This window comes from Manis javanica, chromosome 9 (assembly GCF_040802235.1).
Source record: "Manis javanica isolate MJ-LG chromosome 9, MJ_LKY, whole genome shotgun sequence".
NCBI classification, from domain to species: domain Eukaryota; kingdom Metazoa; phylum Chordata; class Mammalia; order Pholidota; family Manidae; genus Manis; species Manis javanica.
Window position 1 is genome coordinate 54,835,511 of NC_133164.1, and position 13,887 is coordinate 54,849,397.

At 38.7% G+C, this 13,887-nt stretch overlaps 1 protein-coding gene across 1 annotated transcript in view; it reads left to right on the top strand.

Moving 5' to 3' along the window:
- GTF2F2 (general transcription factor IIF subunit 2) overlaps positions 1-13,887 on the top strand; it is a 194,930-nt gene that overhangs the window by 21,324 nt on the left and 159,719 nt on the right. The window contains exon 2 of the mRNA XM_037002115.2: positions 10,546-10,619. Coding sequence (XP_036858010.1) covers positions 10,546-10,619 — 74 coding nt within the window. The remainder of the gene's footprint in view (positions 1-10,545; positions 10,620-13,887) is intronic.

Consider the following 13,887-nt stretch of genomic DNA (forward strand, 5'->3'; position numbering starts at 1 on the left):
ACAGTTCCATTCATAATTGCATCAAAAAGAATAAAATAACTAGGAATAAACCTAACCAAGGAACTGAAAGACTTATACTCTGAAAACTACAAGACACTCATGAGAGAAATTAAAGAAGAAAACAATAAATGGAAACACATTCTGTGCTCATGGATAGGAAGAATTTATATTGTCAAAATGGCTATCCTGCCTAAGGCAATCTACAGATTCAGTGCAATCCCTATCAAAATACCAACAGCATTCTTCACTGTACTAGAGCAAATCATTCTAAAATTCATATTGAACCACAAAAGACCCTGAAGAGGCAAAGGAATCCTGAGAAGGAAGAATAAAGTGCGCGCCTGGGGTGGGAATTATGCTCCCCAACTTTAAGCTCCACTACAAACCCACAGTAATCAAGACAATTTGGTACTGAAACAGGTACAGACCTATAGAGCAGTGGAACAGACTAGAGAGCCCAGATACAAGCCCAAGCATATATGGTTGATTAATATACAATAAAGGAGCCATGGATATACAATGGGGAAATGACTGCCTCTTCAACAGCTGGTGTTGGCAAAACTGGACAGCTGCCTGTGAGAGAATTAAACTGAATCACTGTTTAACCCCATACACAAAAGTAAATTCAAAATAGATCAAAGACCTGAATGTAAGTTATGAAACCATAAAACTCCTAGAAAAATACATAGGCAAAAATCTCTTAGACATAAACATGAGCAACTTCTTCATGAACCTATCCCTCTGGGCAAGGGAAACAAAAGCAAAAATGAACAAGTGGGACTATATCAAGCTGAAAAGCTTCTGTACAGCAAAGGACATCAATAGAACAAAAAGACATCCTACAGTATGGGAGAATATATTCATAAATGACATATCTGACAAAAGATTGACATCCAAAATATATAAAAAGCTCATGCACCTCAACAAACAAAAAGCAAATAAGGCAGAGTAACTGAACAGACAGTTCTCCAAAGAAGAAATTCAGATGGCCAACACACATGAAAAGATGCTCCACATTGCTAGTCATCAGAGAAATGCAAATTAAAACCACAATGAAATATCACCTCACAGCAGTTAGGATGGCCAACATCCAAAAGACAAACAACAAATGTTGGCGAGGATATGGGGAAAGGGGAACACTCCTACACTGCTGGTGGAAATGTAAATTAGTTCAACCATTGTGGAAAGCAGTATGGAGGTTCCTCAAAAAACTAAAAATAGAAATAAAATAACCATTTGACCCAGGAATTCAACTCCTAGGAATTTGCCCTAACAATGCAGCAGCCCAGTTTGTAAAAGTCATACACAACCCTATGTTTATCGCAGCACTATTTACAATAGCCAAGAAATGGAAGCAACCTAAGTGTCCCATCAGTAGATGAATGGATAAAGAAGAGGTGGTACATATACATAATGGAATATTATTCAGCCACAAGAAGAAAACAAATCCTACCATTTGCCAACAACATGGATGGAGCCAGAGGGTATTATGCTCAGTGAAATAACCCAGGCGGAGAAAGACACATATCAAATGATTTCACTCATCAGCGGAATATAAGAACAAAGCAAAAACTGAGGGAACAAAACAGCAGCAGAATCACAGAACCCAAGAATGGACTAACAGTTACCAACAGGAAAGGGACTGGGGGAGATGGGTGGGAATGGAGGGTTAAGGGGGAAAAAGCAGCATTATGATCAAAACACATAATATAGTGGGGGGTGGGCACAGGGAAGGCAGTAAAGCACAGAGAAGTTGTGATTCTATAGCATCTTACTGTGCTGATGGGCAGTGATTAATGGGCTTTGTGGTGGTCACCTGATAATAGGGGGACTCTAGTAACCATGTTGCTCATGTAATTGTATATTAATAATAGCCAAAAAAAAGGTAGTAGGCTGATTAAAATTACTAAACAAGTATAAAATTAAATCAACTACTCACGAAAATCAGTCAAGGGATACACAAAGAGTGCAGAATATGACACCAATATACAAAGTGTCAAGGAGGAAGAAGAAGAAAAGGAGTCAGTACAATAAGAGGATATAAGTGTTATAAATATCTATGCATCCAATATAGGAGGACCTAAATATGTAAAGCAAATACTAACAGAATTAAAGGGGGAAACAGATTGCAACCCATTTCATTTTAGGAGACATTTAAATTTTTTTCAGCAGATCCTTTATCATACTGCTCAAAGTTACGATCATATTAAAACTTGACTTTTGAAATTATCTTTTTTTATTGATGTCATCGATATACAATCTTATAATGGTTTCAAATATATACCAGAGTAGCTCAATAGCTACCCATATCATTAAATCCTTACCCCCACTAGGCAGTTACCGTCTGTCAACATTGGAAGATGTTACGGAATCATTTCCTATATTCTTCATGCTGCACTACTGTCCCTGTGAGCAACTTATATTATGACTGAGAATTTTTGTGCCACTTCATCCTCCTCACTCTCCCTACACCCTTTCCCGTGGTAACCACCAGTCCTTCTTAGTGTCTATGAGTCTACTGCTATTTTGTTCATCTTGTTTGGCTTTGTTTTTGTTTTTAACATTCCACAAATGAGTAAAATAATACAGTATTTGTCTTTCCACCTGGTTTATTTCACTTAGCGTAATACCCTCTAGATCCATCCATGTTGTTGCAAATGACAGTATTTATTTTTTATTTTTTTATTTTGGTATCATTAATCTACAATTACATGAGGAACATTGTGTTTACTAGACTCCCCCCATCACCAAGTCCCCACCCCCACAAACCCCATTACAGTCACTGTCCATCAGTGTAGGGTAAGATGCTGTAGAATCACTATTTGTCTTCTCTCTGTTGCACAGCCCTCCCTGTGCCCCCACCCCATATTATATATGCAAATTGTAATGCCCCCTTTCTTTTTTCCTCCCCCCTTATCCCTCCCTTCCCACCCATCTGCCCCAGTCCCTTTCCCCGTGTTAACTGTTAGTCCATTCTTCAGTTCTGTGAGTCTGCTCCTGTTTTGTTCCTTCAGTTTTTTCTTTGTTTATACTCCACATACGAGTGAAATCATTTGGTACTTGTCTTTCTCCGCCTGGGTTATATCACTGAGCATAATACCCTCTAGCTCCATCCATGTTGTTGCAAATGGTAGGATTTGTTTTCTTTTTATGGTTGAATATTCCATTGTGCATATGTACCACATCTTCTTTATCCATTCATCTGCTGATGGACACTTAGGTTGCTTCCATTTCTTGGCTATTGTCAATAGTGCTGTGATGAACATAGGGGTGCATCTGTCTCTTTCAAACTGGGCTGCTGCATTCTAGGGTAAATTCCTAGGAGTGAAATTTCTGGGTCAAATGGTATTTCTATTTTGAGCATTTGAGGAACCTCCATACTGCTTTCCACAATGGTTGAACTAATTTACATTCCCACCAGCAGTGTAGAAGGATTCCCTTTTCTCAACATCCTTGCCAACATTTGTTGTTGTTTGTCTTTTGGATGGTGGGGATCCTTACTGGTGTGAGGTGATATCTCATTGTGGTTTTAATTTGCATTTCTCTGATGACTAGCAATGTGGAGCATCTTTTCATGTGTGTTGGCCATCTGAATTTCTTCTTTGGAGAACTGTCTGTTCAGTTACTCTGCCTTATTTGCTTTTTGTTTGTTGAGGTGCATGAGCCTTTTTATATTTTGGATGTCAATCTTTTGTCAGATATGTCATTTATGAATATATTCTCCCATACTGTAGGATGTCTTTTTGTTCTATTGATGTCCTTTGCTGTACAGAAGCTTTTCAGCTTGATATAGTCCCACTTGTTTATTTTTGCTTTTGTTTCCCTTGCCCAGAGGGATAGGTTCATGAAGAAGTTGCTCATGTTTATGTCTAAGAGATTTTTGCCTATGTATTTTTCTAGGAGTTTTATGGTTTCATGACTTACATTCAGGTCTTTGATCTATTTTGAATTTACTTTTGTGTATGGGGTTAAATAGTGATTCAGTTTAATTCTCTCACAGGCAGCTGTCCAGTTTTGCCAACACCAGCTGTTGAAGAGGCTGTCATTTCCCCATTGTATATCCATGCCTCCTTTATCATATATTAACTGACCTTATATGTTTGGGTTAATATCTGGACTCTGTATTCTGTTTCACTGGTCTGTGGCTCTGTTCTTGTGCCAGTACCAAATTGTCTTGATGATTACTGTGGCTTTTTCGTAGAGGTTGATGTTGAGAAGCAAGATACCCCCTGCTTTATTCTTCCTTCTCAGGATTGCTTTGGCTATTTGGGGTCTTTTGTGGTTCCATATAAATTTTTGAACTATTTGTTCCAGTTCATTGAAGAATGCTGTTGGTATATTGATAGGGATTGCACTGAATCTGTATATTGCTTTAGACTGAATGGCCATTTTGACAATATTAATTCTTCCTAGCCAAGAGCATGGGATGAATTTCCATTTGTTAGTGTCCTCTTTTCTCTTAAGAGTGTCCTGTAGTTTTCAGAGTATAAGTCTTTCACTTCCTTGGTTAGGTTTATTCCTAGGTTATTTTATTCTTTTTGATGCAACTGAATGGAATTGTTTTCCTGATTTCTCTTTCTGCTATCTCATCATTAGTGTATAGGAATGCAACAGATTTCTGTGTATTAATTTTGAATCCTGCAACTTTGCTGAATTCAGATATTCTAGTAGTTTTGGAGTGCAGACTTTAGAGGCTTTTTATGTACAGTATCATGTCATCTGCAAATAGTGAAAGTTTGACTTCTTCTTTACCAATCTGGATGCCTTTTATTTCTTTGTTTTGTCTGATTGCTGTGGCTAGGACCTCCAGTACTATGTTGAATAGCAGTGGGGAGAGTGGGCATCCCTTTCTTATTCCCAATCTTAGGTGAAAAACTTTCAGGTTCTTGCTGTTAAGTATGATGTTGGCTGTGCGTTTGTCATATTTGGCCTTCATTATGTTGAGGTACTTGCCCTCTATACCCATTTTGTTAAGAGTTTTTATCATGAATGGATGTTGAATTTTGTCAAATGCTTTTTCAGCATATATGGAGATGATCATGTGGTTTTTGTCCTTCTATTTGTTGATGTGGTGGATGATGTTGATGGATATTCGAATGTTGTACTATCCTTGCATCCCTGAGATGAATCCCACTTGATCATGGTGTATGATCCTCTTGATGTATGTTTGAATTCTGTTTGCTAATATTTTGTTGAGTATTTTTGCTTCTTTGTTCATCAGGGATATTGGTCTGTAATTTTCTTTTTTTGTCGTTTCTTTGCCTAGTTTTCATAGTAGAGTGATGCTGGCTTCATAGAATGAGTTTGGAAGTATTCCCTCCTCTTCTATTTTTGGAAGTCTGTAAGGAGAATGGATATTATGTCTTCTCTTTATGTCTTATAAGTTTCAGTGGTGAATCCATCCAGCCCAGGGGTTTTGTTCTTGGGTAGTTTTTTGATTACTGATTCAGTTTTGTTGCTGGTAATTGGTCTGTTTAGATTTTCTGTTTCTTCCTTGGTAGTCTTGGAAGGTTGTATTTTTCTAGGACGTTGTCCGTTTCTTCTAGGTTATGCAGCTTGTCAGCATATAGATTTTCATAGTATTCTCTAATAATTATTTGTATTTCTATGGTGTCCGTTGTGATTTTTCCTTTCTCATTTCTGATTCTGTTTATGTGTGTAGATTCTCTTTTTCTCTTAATAAGTCTTTCTAGGAGGTTATCTATTTTGATTATTTTTTCAAAGAACCAGCTCTTGGTTTCATTGATTTTTCCTGTTTTATTATTATCAATTTTATTTATTTCTTCTCTGGTCATTATTATGTCCCTCCTTCTGCTGATTTTGGGCCCCTTTTGTTCTTCTTTTTCCAGTTTCAATAATTGTAATTTTAGACTATTCATTTGGGATTGTTCTTCCTTCTTTAAATAGGCCTGAGTTGCAATATAGTTTCCTCTTAGAACTGCCTTTGCTGCGTCCCACAGAAGTTGGGGCTTTATGCTGTTGTTGTCATTTGTCTCCATATATTGTTTGGTCTCTGTTTTAATTTGGTCATTGATCCATTGATTATTTAGGAACAAGTTGTTTAGTCTCCATGTGTTTGTGAGCCTTTTTGTTTTCTTTTTACACTTTATTTCTAGTTTTATGCATTTTTGGACTAAGACGTTGGTTGGTAGAGTTTCAATCTTTTTGACTTTACTGAGGCTGTTTTTGTGGTCTAGTATGTGGTTTATTCTGGAAAATATTCCATGTGCACTTGAGAAGAATGTGTATCCTGCTGCTTTGGGATGTAGAGTTCTGTAGATGTTTTTAAGTCCATCTGTTCTAGTGTGTTGTTCAGTGATTCTGTGTCCTTAACTTATTTTCTGTCTGGTGGATCTGTCCTTTGGAGTGAGTGGTGTGTTTAAGTCTACTAGAATGAATGCGTTGTATTCTATTTCCTCCTTTAATTTTGTTAGTATTTGTTTCACATATGTTGGTGCTCCTGTATTGGGTGCATATATGTTTATAATGGTTATATCCTCTTGTTGGTCTGCCCCTTTCTCATTATGTCATGTCCTTCTTTATCTCTTGTTGCATTCTTTGTTTTGAAGTCTATTTTGTCTGATACAAGTACTGCTACACCTGCTTTTTTCTCTCTGTTGTTTGCATGAAATATCTTTTTCCATCCTTTGACTTTTAGTCTGTGTATGTATTTTGATTTGAGGTGAGTCTCTTGTAAGCAGCATATCTATGGGTTTTGCTTTTTTATCCGTTCTGTTACTCTGTGTCTTTCGATTGGTGCATTCAGTGCATTTACATTTAGGGTGTTTATTGAAAGATATGTACTTACTGCCATTGCATGCTTTAGATTCGTGTTTGCCAAAGGTTCAAGGGTAGCTTCTTTAGTATCTAGCTGTCTAACATAACTCTCTTATTATTAAGCTATTACAAACACAATCTGATGAGTCTTTATTTCTCTCCCTTGTTCTTCCTCCTCCTCCATTCTTTATATGTGAGGTGTTCTATTCTGTACTCTTTTGTGTTTCCTTTGACTGCTTTTGTGCATAGTTGATTTTATTTCTTGGTTGTAGTTTTTATTTGTTTGGTCTGCTTTCTTTGCTTTGATTTTATTTTCTCTGTTAGCATCTATTTAGCCTTAGGAGTGCTTCCATCTAGAGCAGTCCCTTTAAAATCTCCTGTAGAGGTGGTTTGTGGGAGGCAAATTCCCCCAACTTATGTTTGTCTGGGAATTGTTTAATCCCTCCTTCATATTTAAATGATAATGTGCTGTATAGAGTATTCCTGGTTCAAGGCCCTTCTGTTTCATTGTATTAAATATATCATGCTTTTCTCTTGTGGCCTGTAAGGTTTCTGTTGAGAAGTCTGATGATAGCCTAATGGGTTTTCCTTTATAGGTGACATTTTTTCTCTCTCTGGCTGCCTTTAATACTCTGTCCTTGTCTTTGATCTTTGCCATTGTGATTTTTATATGTTTTGGTGTTGTCCTCCTTAGGTCCCTTGTGTTGGGAGATCTGTGGGCTTCCATGGTCTGAGTGACTATTTCCTTCCCCTGATTGGGGAAGTTTTCAGCAATTATTTCTTCAAAGACACTTTCTATCCCTTTCTCTCTTCTTCTTCTGGTACCCCTATAATGTGAATATTGTTCCATGTGGATTGGTCACACAGTTTTCTTAATATTTTTTCATTCCTGGAGATCCTTTTATCTCTCTTTGCCTTGGCTTCTCTTTATTACTGCTCTCTCATTTCTATTCCATTAACAGTCTCTTGCACCTAATCCAGCGTGTTCTTAAGTCCTTCTATTGATTTTTCCATTTCTTTTATCTCCCTCTGAACTTCATCCTTTAGCTCTTGCATATTTCTCTGCAGGCCCATCAGCATGGTTATGACTTTTATTTTGAATTCTTTTTCCGGAAGATTGGTTAAATTTATCTCTCCAGGCCCTCTCTCGGGGCTTCTCTGGGTAATTGTGGACCGGACCAAATTATTCTGCCTTTTCATGGTGATAGAGGTACCTGTAGGCAGGTAGCGCATGTGTCAGCTGGGAGAACAAAGTCCTTTCCTGTTTGCTCGTCGCCTTGCCCTTCTCTGCTGCCTGTGTTGGTTACCCCCACTCCTGGAGCAGCCCCCGTATTAATTCCCTAAGCTGCCTTGGGTGGGGTCGCTGTCAGGGTAGCCCAGAGCCCTGCGGAGTGTGGCAGGCATGCTGCATGTGCTCACATGTGAGAGTGGCACCCCTTCGTGCCTTGCCCTGGTTTCTTCTGCCTGCACCAGGCAGCTGTGTGCTGGTGGCAGCTTTTGGGTCTGGCCTGGGCAGCTGCGCACTGGGAGGAGATTCTGGGCAGCTCCTCAGGGGTGCGGCCACTCAGCCACTGCCACTGCCAGCTTGTGCGACTGCTTCCGGGCTGCTCCACCGCCACCTCAGGTGCGCGTGACCGCTCCCCGCCACTGGCACTCACGTCCACTCTCAGTCTGCTGGGCCGCTGTGTTGAGAGTCACACTGGCTGGGGGAACGACTAGCTTCCTGCTTATCTCCATGAGGGGCTTCAGAGCTGTGCTGCTGCCCAGGGAAATAGCGTGCCTGGAGATCCCTGGGATTCCCAGCTACTGGGCTGAGTGTACTGGGATGGTTCCGTCCAGCTCTGAGGTCTCTGTCCCTTTAAGACTTTCAAAAAGCACTTGCTTTTCTTTTGTCCCAGGGGAGCTGGTTGTGGGGACCTGCTCGCAGATTTTTCTTTACCATTTCTCTAATATCCAGCACACCATGCACTGTGTTTCTGTGCTTCCACTGTGGATTAGTAGAGCTGGTTGTTTAGTAGTCCTGGGCTTTCACTCCCTGCCCGCTTTGACTCCTTTCCTCCCACCGGGGAGCTGGGTTGAGGGGAGTGTTCAGGTCCCGCCAGTCCGCGGCTTGTATCTTACCCCTTTCGTGAGATCCTGAGTTCTCACATATGTAGATGTAGACTGGCTGTTGTACTATATCCACTGGTCTCTCTTTTAGGAATAGTTGTATTTATTGTATTTTCAAAAATATATATGGTTTTGGGAGATTTCCGCTGCCTTACTTACACTGCCATCTTGGCTCTTCCCTGTTATTTCAGCATTTCTTTTTTATGGCTGAATAATTCCATTGTGTATATGTACCACATTTTCTTTATCCATTCATCTGTTGATGGTCATTTAGGTTGCTTCTGTATCTTGGCTATTGTAAATAATGCAGCAAACAAGCACAAGGGTGCATTTATCTTTTCGAATCAGGTATTTTGTTTTTTGGGGGTTAATTCCTAGAAGTGGAATTAGTGAGTCAAATCGTATTACTGTTTTAAGTTTTTTTGAGGAAACTGTAGTGCTTTCCACAGTGGCTGCACCAATTGACATTCCCACCAACAGTGTAGGAGGGTTCCCTTTTCTCCACGTCCTTGCCGACACTTGTTATTTCTTGTCTTTTGAATTGTGGCCATTTTAACTGATATGAGGTGATACCTCATTGTGGAACTGATTTGCGTTTCCCTCATAATTAGTCATGTGGAGCATCTTTTCATGTGCATGTTGGCTATCTGTATTTCTTCTTTGATGAAATGTCTGTTCAAGCTCTCCACCCATTTTTTATTAGGTTTTGGTGTTGAGACGTATGAGTTCTTTATGTAATTTGGATGTTATCCCCATAATAGATAAATCAATCATTTATGAATATATTCTCCCATACTATAAGGGTGCCTTTTTGTTTTGCTAATTGTGTCTTTTGCTCTACAGAGCTTTTTAGTGTGAGGTACTCCCACTTGTTCATTTTTTATTTTGTTTCCTTTGCTAGAGGAAATATGTCCAGGAAAAAAATTGCTCATATTTATGGTCAAGAAATTTTTGCTTATGTTTTGTTCTAAGAGTTTTATGGTTTCATGACATACATTCAGGTCTTTGATCCATTTTGAGTTTACTTTTGTGTATGGAGTTAGACAATCCAGTTTCATTCTCTTACAAGGAGTTGTCCAGTTTTGCAAACACCAGTTGTTGAAGAGGTTGTCTTTCCCTTACTATATATTCCTGGCTCTTTTATCATATATTCATAGACCATATATGCTTGGGTGTATATCTGTGCTCTCTATTCTGTTCCATTGATCTATAGGTCCGTTCTTGTGCCAGTACCATACTGTTTTGATTACCATAGCTTTTTACTATAGTTTGAAGTCAGGGGTTGAAATTATCTTAAACTCAGTGAAATCTCTAAATAATATGTCACAGTGTTACGTTTATCTGAGAAGCCTTTCCTGGTAGCCATTTCATCTCTGAACTTTTATTGGATTTATTTGGGAATATAAATTAGCATTTCATTATTATTTGACCAGTGTAAGTTTTGTGTGACCAATTCTATTGACTTTATTTTCTTTAAAAGCTAAAATTGTTTCTAATATAGTTCAGTATCCCTTATAGTACAAGACATATAATGAGAGCTTGATACTTAGATCAGTTATTACAGGAAGAACGTAAAATAGAAGTGGTGTGTCATTTTATGTTTAAAATGATTTGTTAGCATCCAAAACATAATATTACTAGTGTTTTACTTTGTTTTAGGTTCCTAAATATTTGTCACAGCAATGGGCTAAAGCCCCTGGAAGAGGTGAAGTTGGGAAACTGCGGATTGCCAAGTAAGTTATATATTTTTGACATTTTAAAAAGCTGTTTTTGGAAATTTGTAAAGCCTTTTAAATATAGTTACAGTTCTTTTTCAAGTAGAGAATTCACCTGAAAAATAAGAATAAATGAACATGCAAGGTTTGTCAAGAGATAGTTAGGTGTCCTGTAAGGAGTCATGTGCACACGTGCACACAGACAACCTTTTTGTGACAGATATAAATATAAAGTCAAAGTTTTTGGTAGTGGAGCAGTCGAGTGTGTAGTTGGGCATAACTAGACACACCAAGTTGAGTGCTTCGGAAGAAGGATTTTGCCAATATGCTACTGTTATCCATTTCTGGAAGCTTTGGAAGAGAATAGGGAACACCTAGAGAACCATGTAACTGTGTAGATTTGCTGGTGGAGGAAACGCCTTTGTTAGAAAGGGAAACTTCCAACCTCAGCTGGTGTCCATCAGAGGCCTTGTGTTCCATTCTGGCTGGCTGGTCATTGTTAACCCAAATCTAATCAGATTTCCATACATACTACTACACTGAGATAGTTCTGGTCTGTCACTAGTAACCTCCTTTTTGTCAAATAGCTTTTGCTTCATAACAAAGCACCCCAAAATTTAATGGCCTAGAACAAAAACCATGTTCTATAATAATAATGCCTTTCCAACCCATAGGTTGTTTGTGAGAAAAATAAAATGCCTTAGAGTTTGTTAAAATGTTTTGTAAATTCAGTTCTCTTTTCTTTCCCTGCCATGAATACTGCATTCCTGAAAACCTCTGTAAAGAAAATTCCTGGTTGAGAAATGTAAACTCTTTCCTTTGGTATGGGGAGGAAGGAACTAGTGTGGGAAACAGAGTAAAAGGCGCTGAGGTTCAGGGGAACTTATGCAACACCTAAGTTTTACTTTGAACCCTAAGTAAAATATTACAGATACCATGCTAAATAAGCAATGGATGTGTTGGATGTGTTGAAAATTTTCTTTTATCACCCTTTGCTTGGTAGAAAATTTGAAGCTCTTTTTCTCCCTTGGTTTGAAGCAGGTGGTTTACATAATTGCATCTAATATACATAGGGTGGCCAGACTGCCCAGTTTGCCTGGAATAGTCCCAGTCTATGTGTTTTCCCTGTGCAGTTATTAATAAAGTCCCCTCTTTCACTCTCCAGAGTGTCATGATTTTGACAATAAACTATATGTTTGCCTTTATGTTAAATCCACAGATGTTTGTATGTATTTTATATATAGATAAAAGATCTAGCAGATTTCCTAGCTAACATGATACACAGTCTTGTAGAATATCAAGATCCTTTTAATGATGAGAACAGATTTATAGTAATTAGTACCCTAAGATTGCAGTGGAAATGCTTGAAAACCACATATTCCATAGTAAGCCTCCTGGTTCTCTTGTATTACTAATTTACTTAGTTTTCATTCCTCTTACTGAATTACTTAAGTCACTATTAAACAAGTATAGAATGAGTGAGGAATAGCTTAGCAGTGTATGTGACTAGGTTATTAGGATTTTAGTTGATTTCAAGTTAAATATGAGTCACCAGCATTATGTGGCTATAGAAAAATGTCTCCAATATTAGCTGTTGTTTAAAATGAAGTGGGATGATTATCCCACTTTTTTTCTTTGCCACTTAGCTTATAATGTAAACATTATGTTTAGTTCTTAGTGCTGTACTTAGAGACATGGACAAATATGTTGACTCAGTGGAGTGAGACTAATGTAATGAGAAAACTAAAAAAAATAATCAGTGTCCTCTGGGGAGCATTTGAAGATATTTTGGCTGTTAACTGAAGATTTAGGACAGAGCATATGAAGCTGTCTTCAGATATTTTTAAGACCCAGTGTATAATCAACTATTAATTCTTAGGGACAGATTATCCAGTCTATAGGTTTTCTCTGTGGTTAAAAAAAAGTGTGTTTGGGTAAAAAAATGAAAACTAAAATTTTAAAAAGACAGTGTGACCTACTGGTTATGAATGAGTATAGACTCAGGAGTCAGTGAGCTCTAGGCTTTATTCAGACCCTGTCACTTATCTATGTGATATTGGGTAAGTTGTTTACCTTCTCTGTTTCCTCATCTGTTAAAAGGAAATGGTATTAATAACTCATAAAATCGATGCATGTAAACTATGTAGTCAACATGTGTTTACCTACTGTCATGCCGCACACACTACATGGTACAGACAGTAGATCCTACATTGTTTATGATGTGGTGTGGGTATGGACTTCCTTCCCCATCACATCTCCCAAAGTTAAGCAGCAGCAGCTTGCTATGTGATTGGCCTGAAGCTAGGAAGATCTACATGGTGTGGTTGTTCATTCCAACAGAGACAGGGCTGTAGAGCAGAAGAGTTGGAAGAGGCTGAGGCAAATGAGAAAGCACATAGCTGGGAATGTAGCTCTTCCCGGATTTGGTTCTGTTTTTACCTGAAAAGGAGAGTCCAGTTATGAAGGAGATGAGAGCAAAGCCTATTTTAACAGTTGGTAACAATTGAGCCAAGTGTTCCTAAAGCATTGTACTTGGATTATGTTTATACCTCTGAACATCTGATTTGTATTGCATTTCAGTTAGTTATAGTTTTGCTTTAGCTTAATTTTGAAGCTAGCTTTCTTTCTACATCATCATCCTGGATCAAAAAATTTCAGTTTGTGAAATGTTTGATTTATGTTGTATTTTACGTCAGTAAAAATCATTCAGTCTGTACTAATGGGGCTCTCTCAGAGACTTTTAATTTCTACATATATTGAAAATCACGAATTTACGCCAATATCCAATTCCAGTGCAACACCACAGGGTGTGCTCCAGCTTTTCCATTTCATATCTGTACTTCTTTTCTGAAGTGATAAGTCTGATTCCTTTTATCTTTAATATATTCACCCATTTGTTCAGACCTCTGTTCTTATTTGTTCAGACTTCCCTTCCTCTAGCAGTGTGTGAGTGCCCTCTCCCTGCTCTGCTTGGACTATAGCACCCCTCATTAGGCAGCTATCTTGGCTGTCCTCCACAGGGATGCTCTCCTCAGCCTGTGCAGGCTCCCATCCCCTGTTCCTCAGGTGCTCTCTTCTCTTAAGCGTACATTCCAGCAGCCTGCTTCAAGTCATCCTCCCATGTGGTTGCCCTCCCCCTGCTAGTTTCTGACACAGTCTTGCTGATGCATTCCTTTATGGAGATGCCTTCCTTACCCTGCTGGGCGCTGACACTTGCCCTCCATACTCCAGGAACCTTGGGCTAAGCCCACCCTCCTCAACCCACTCTGCCTTCTTGGCCTCACCT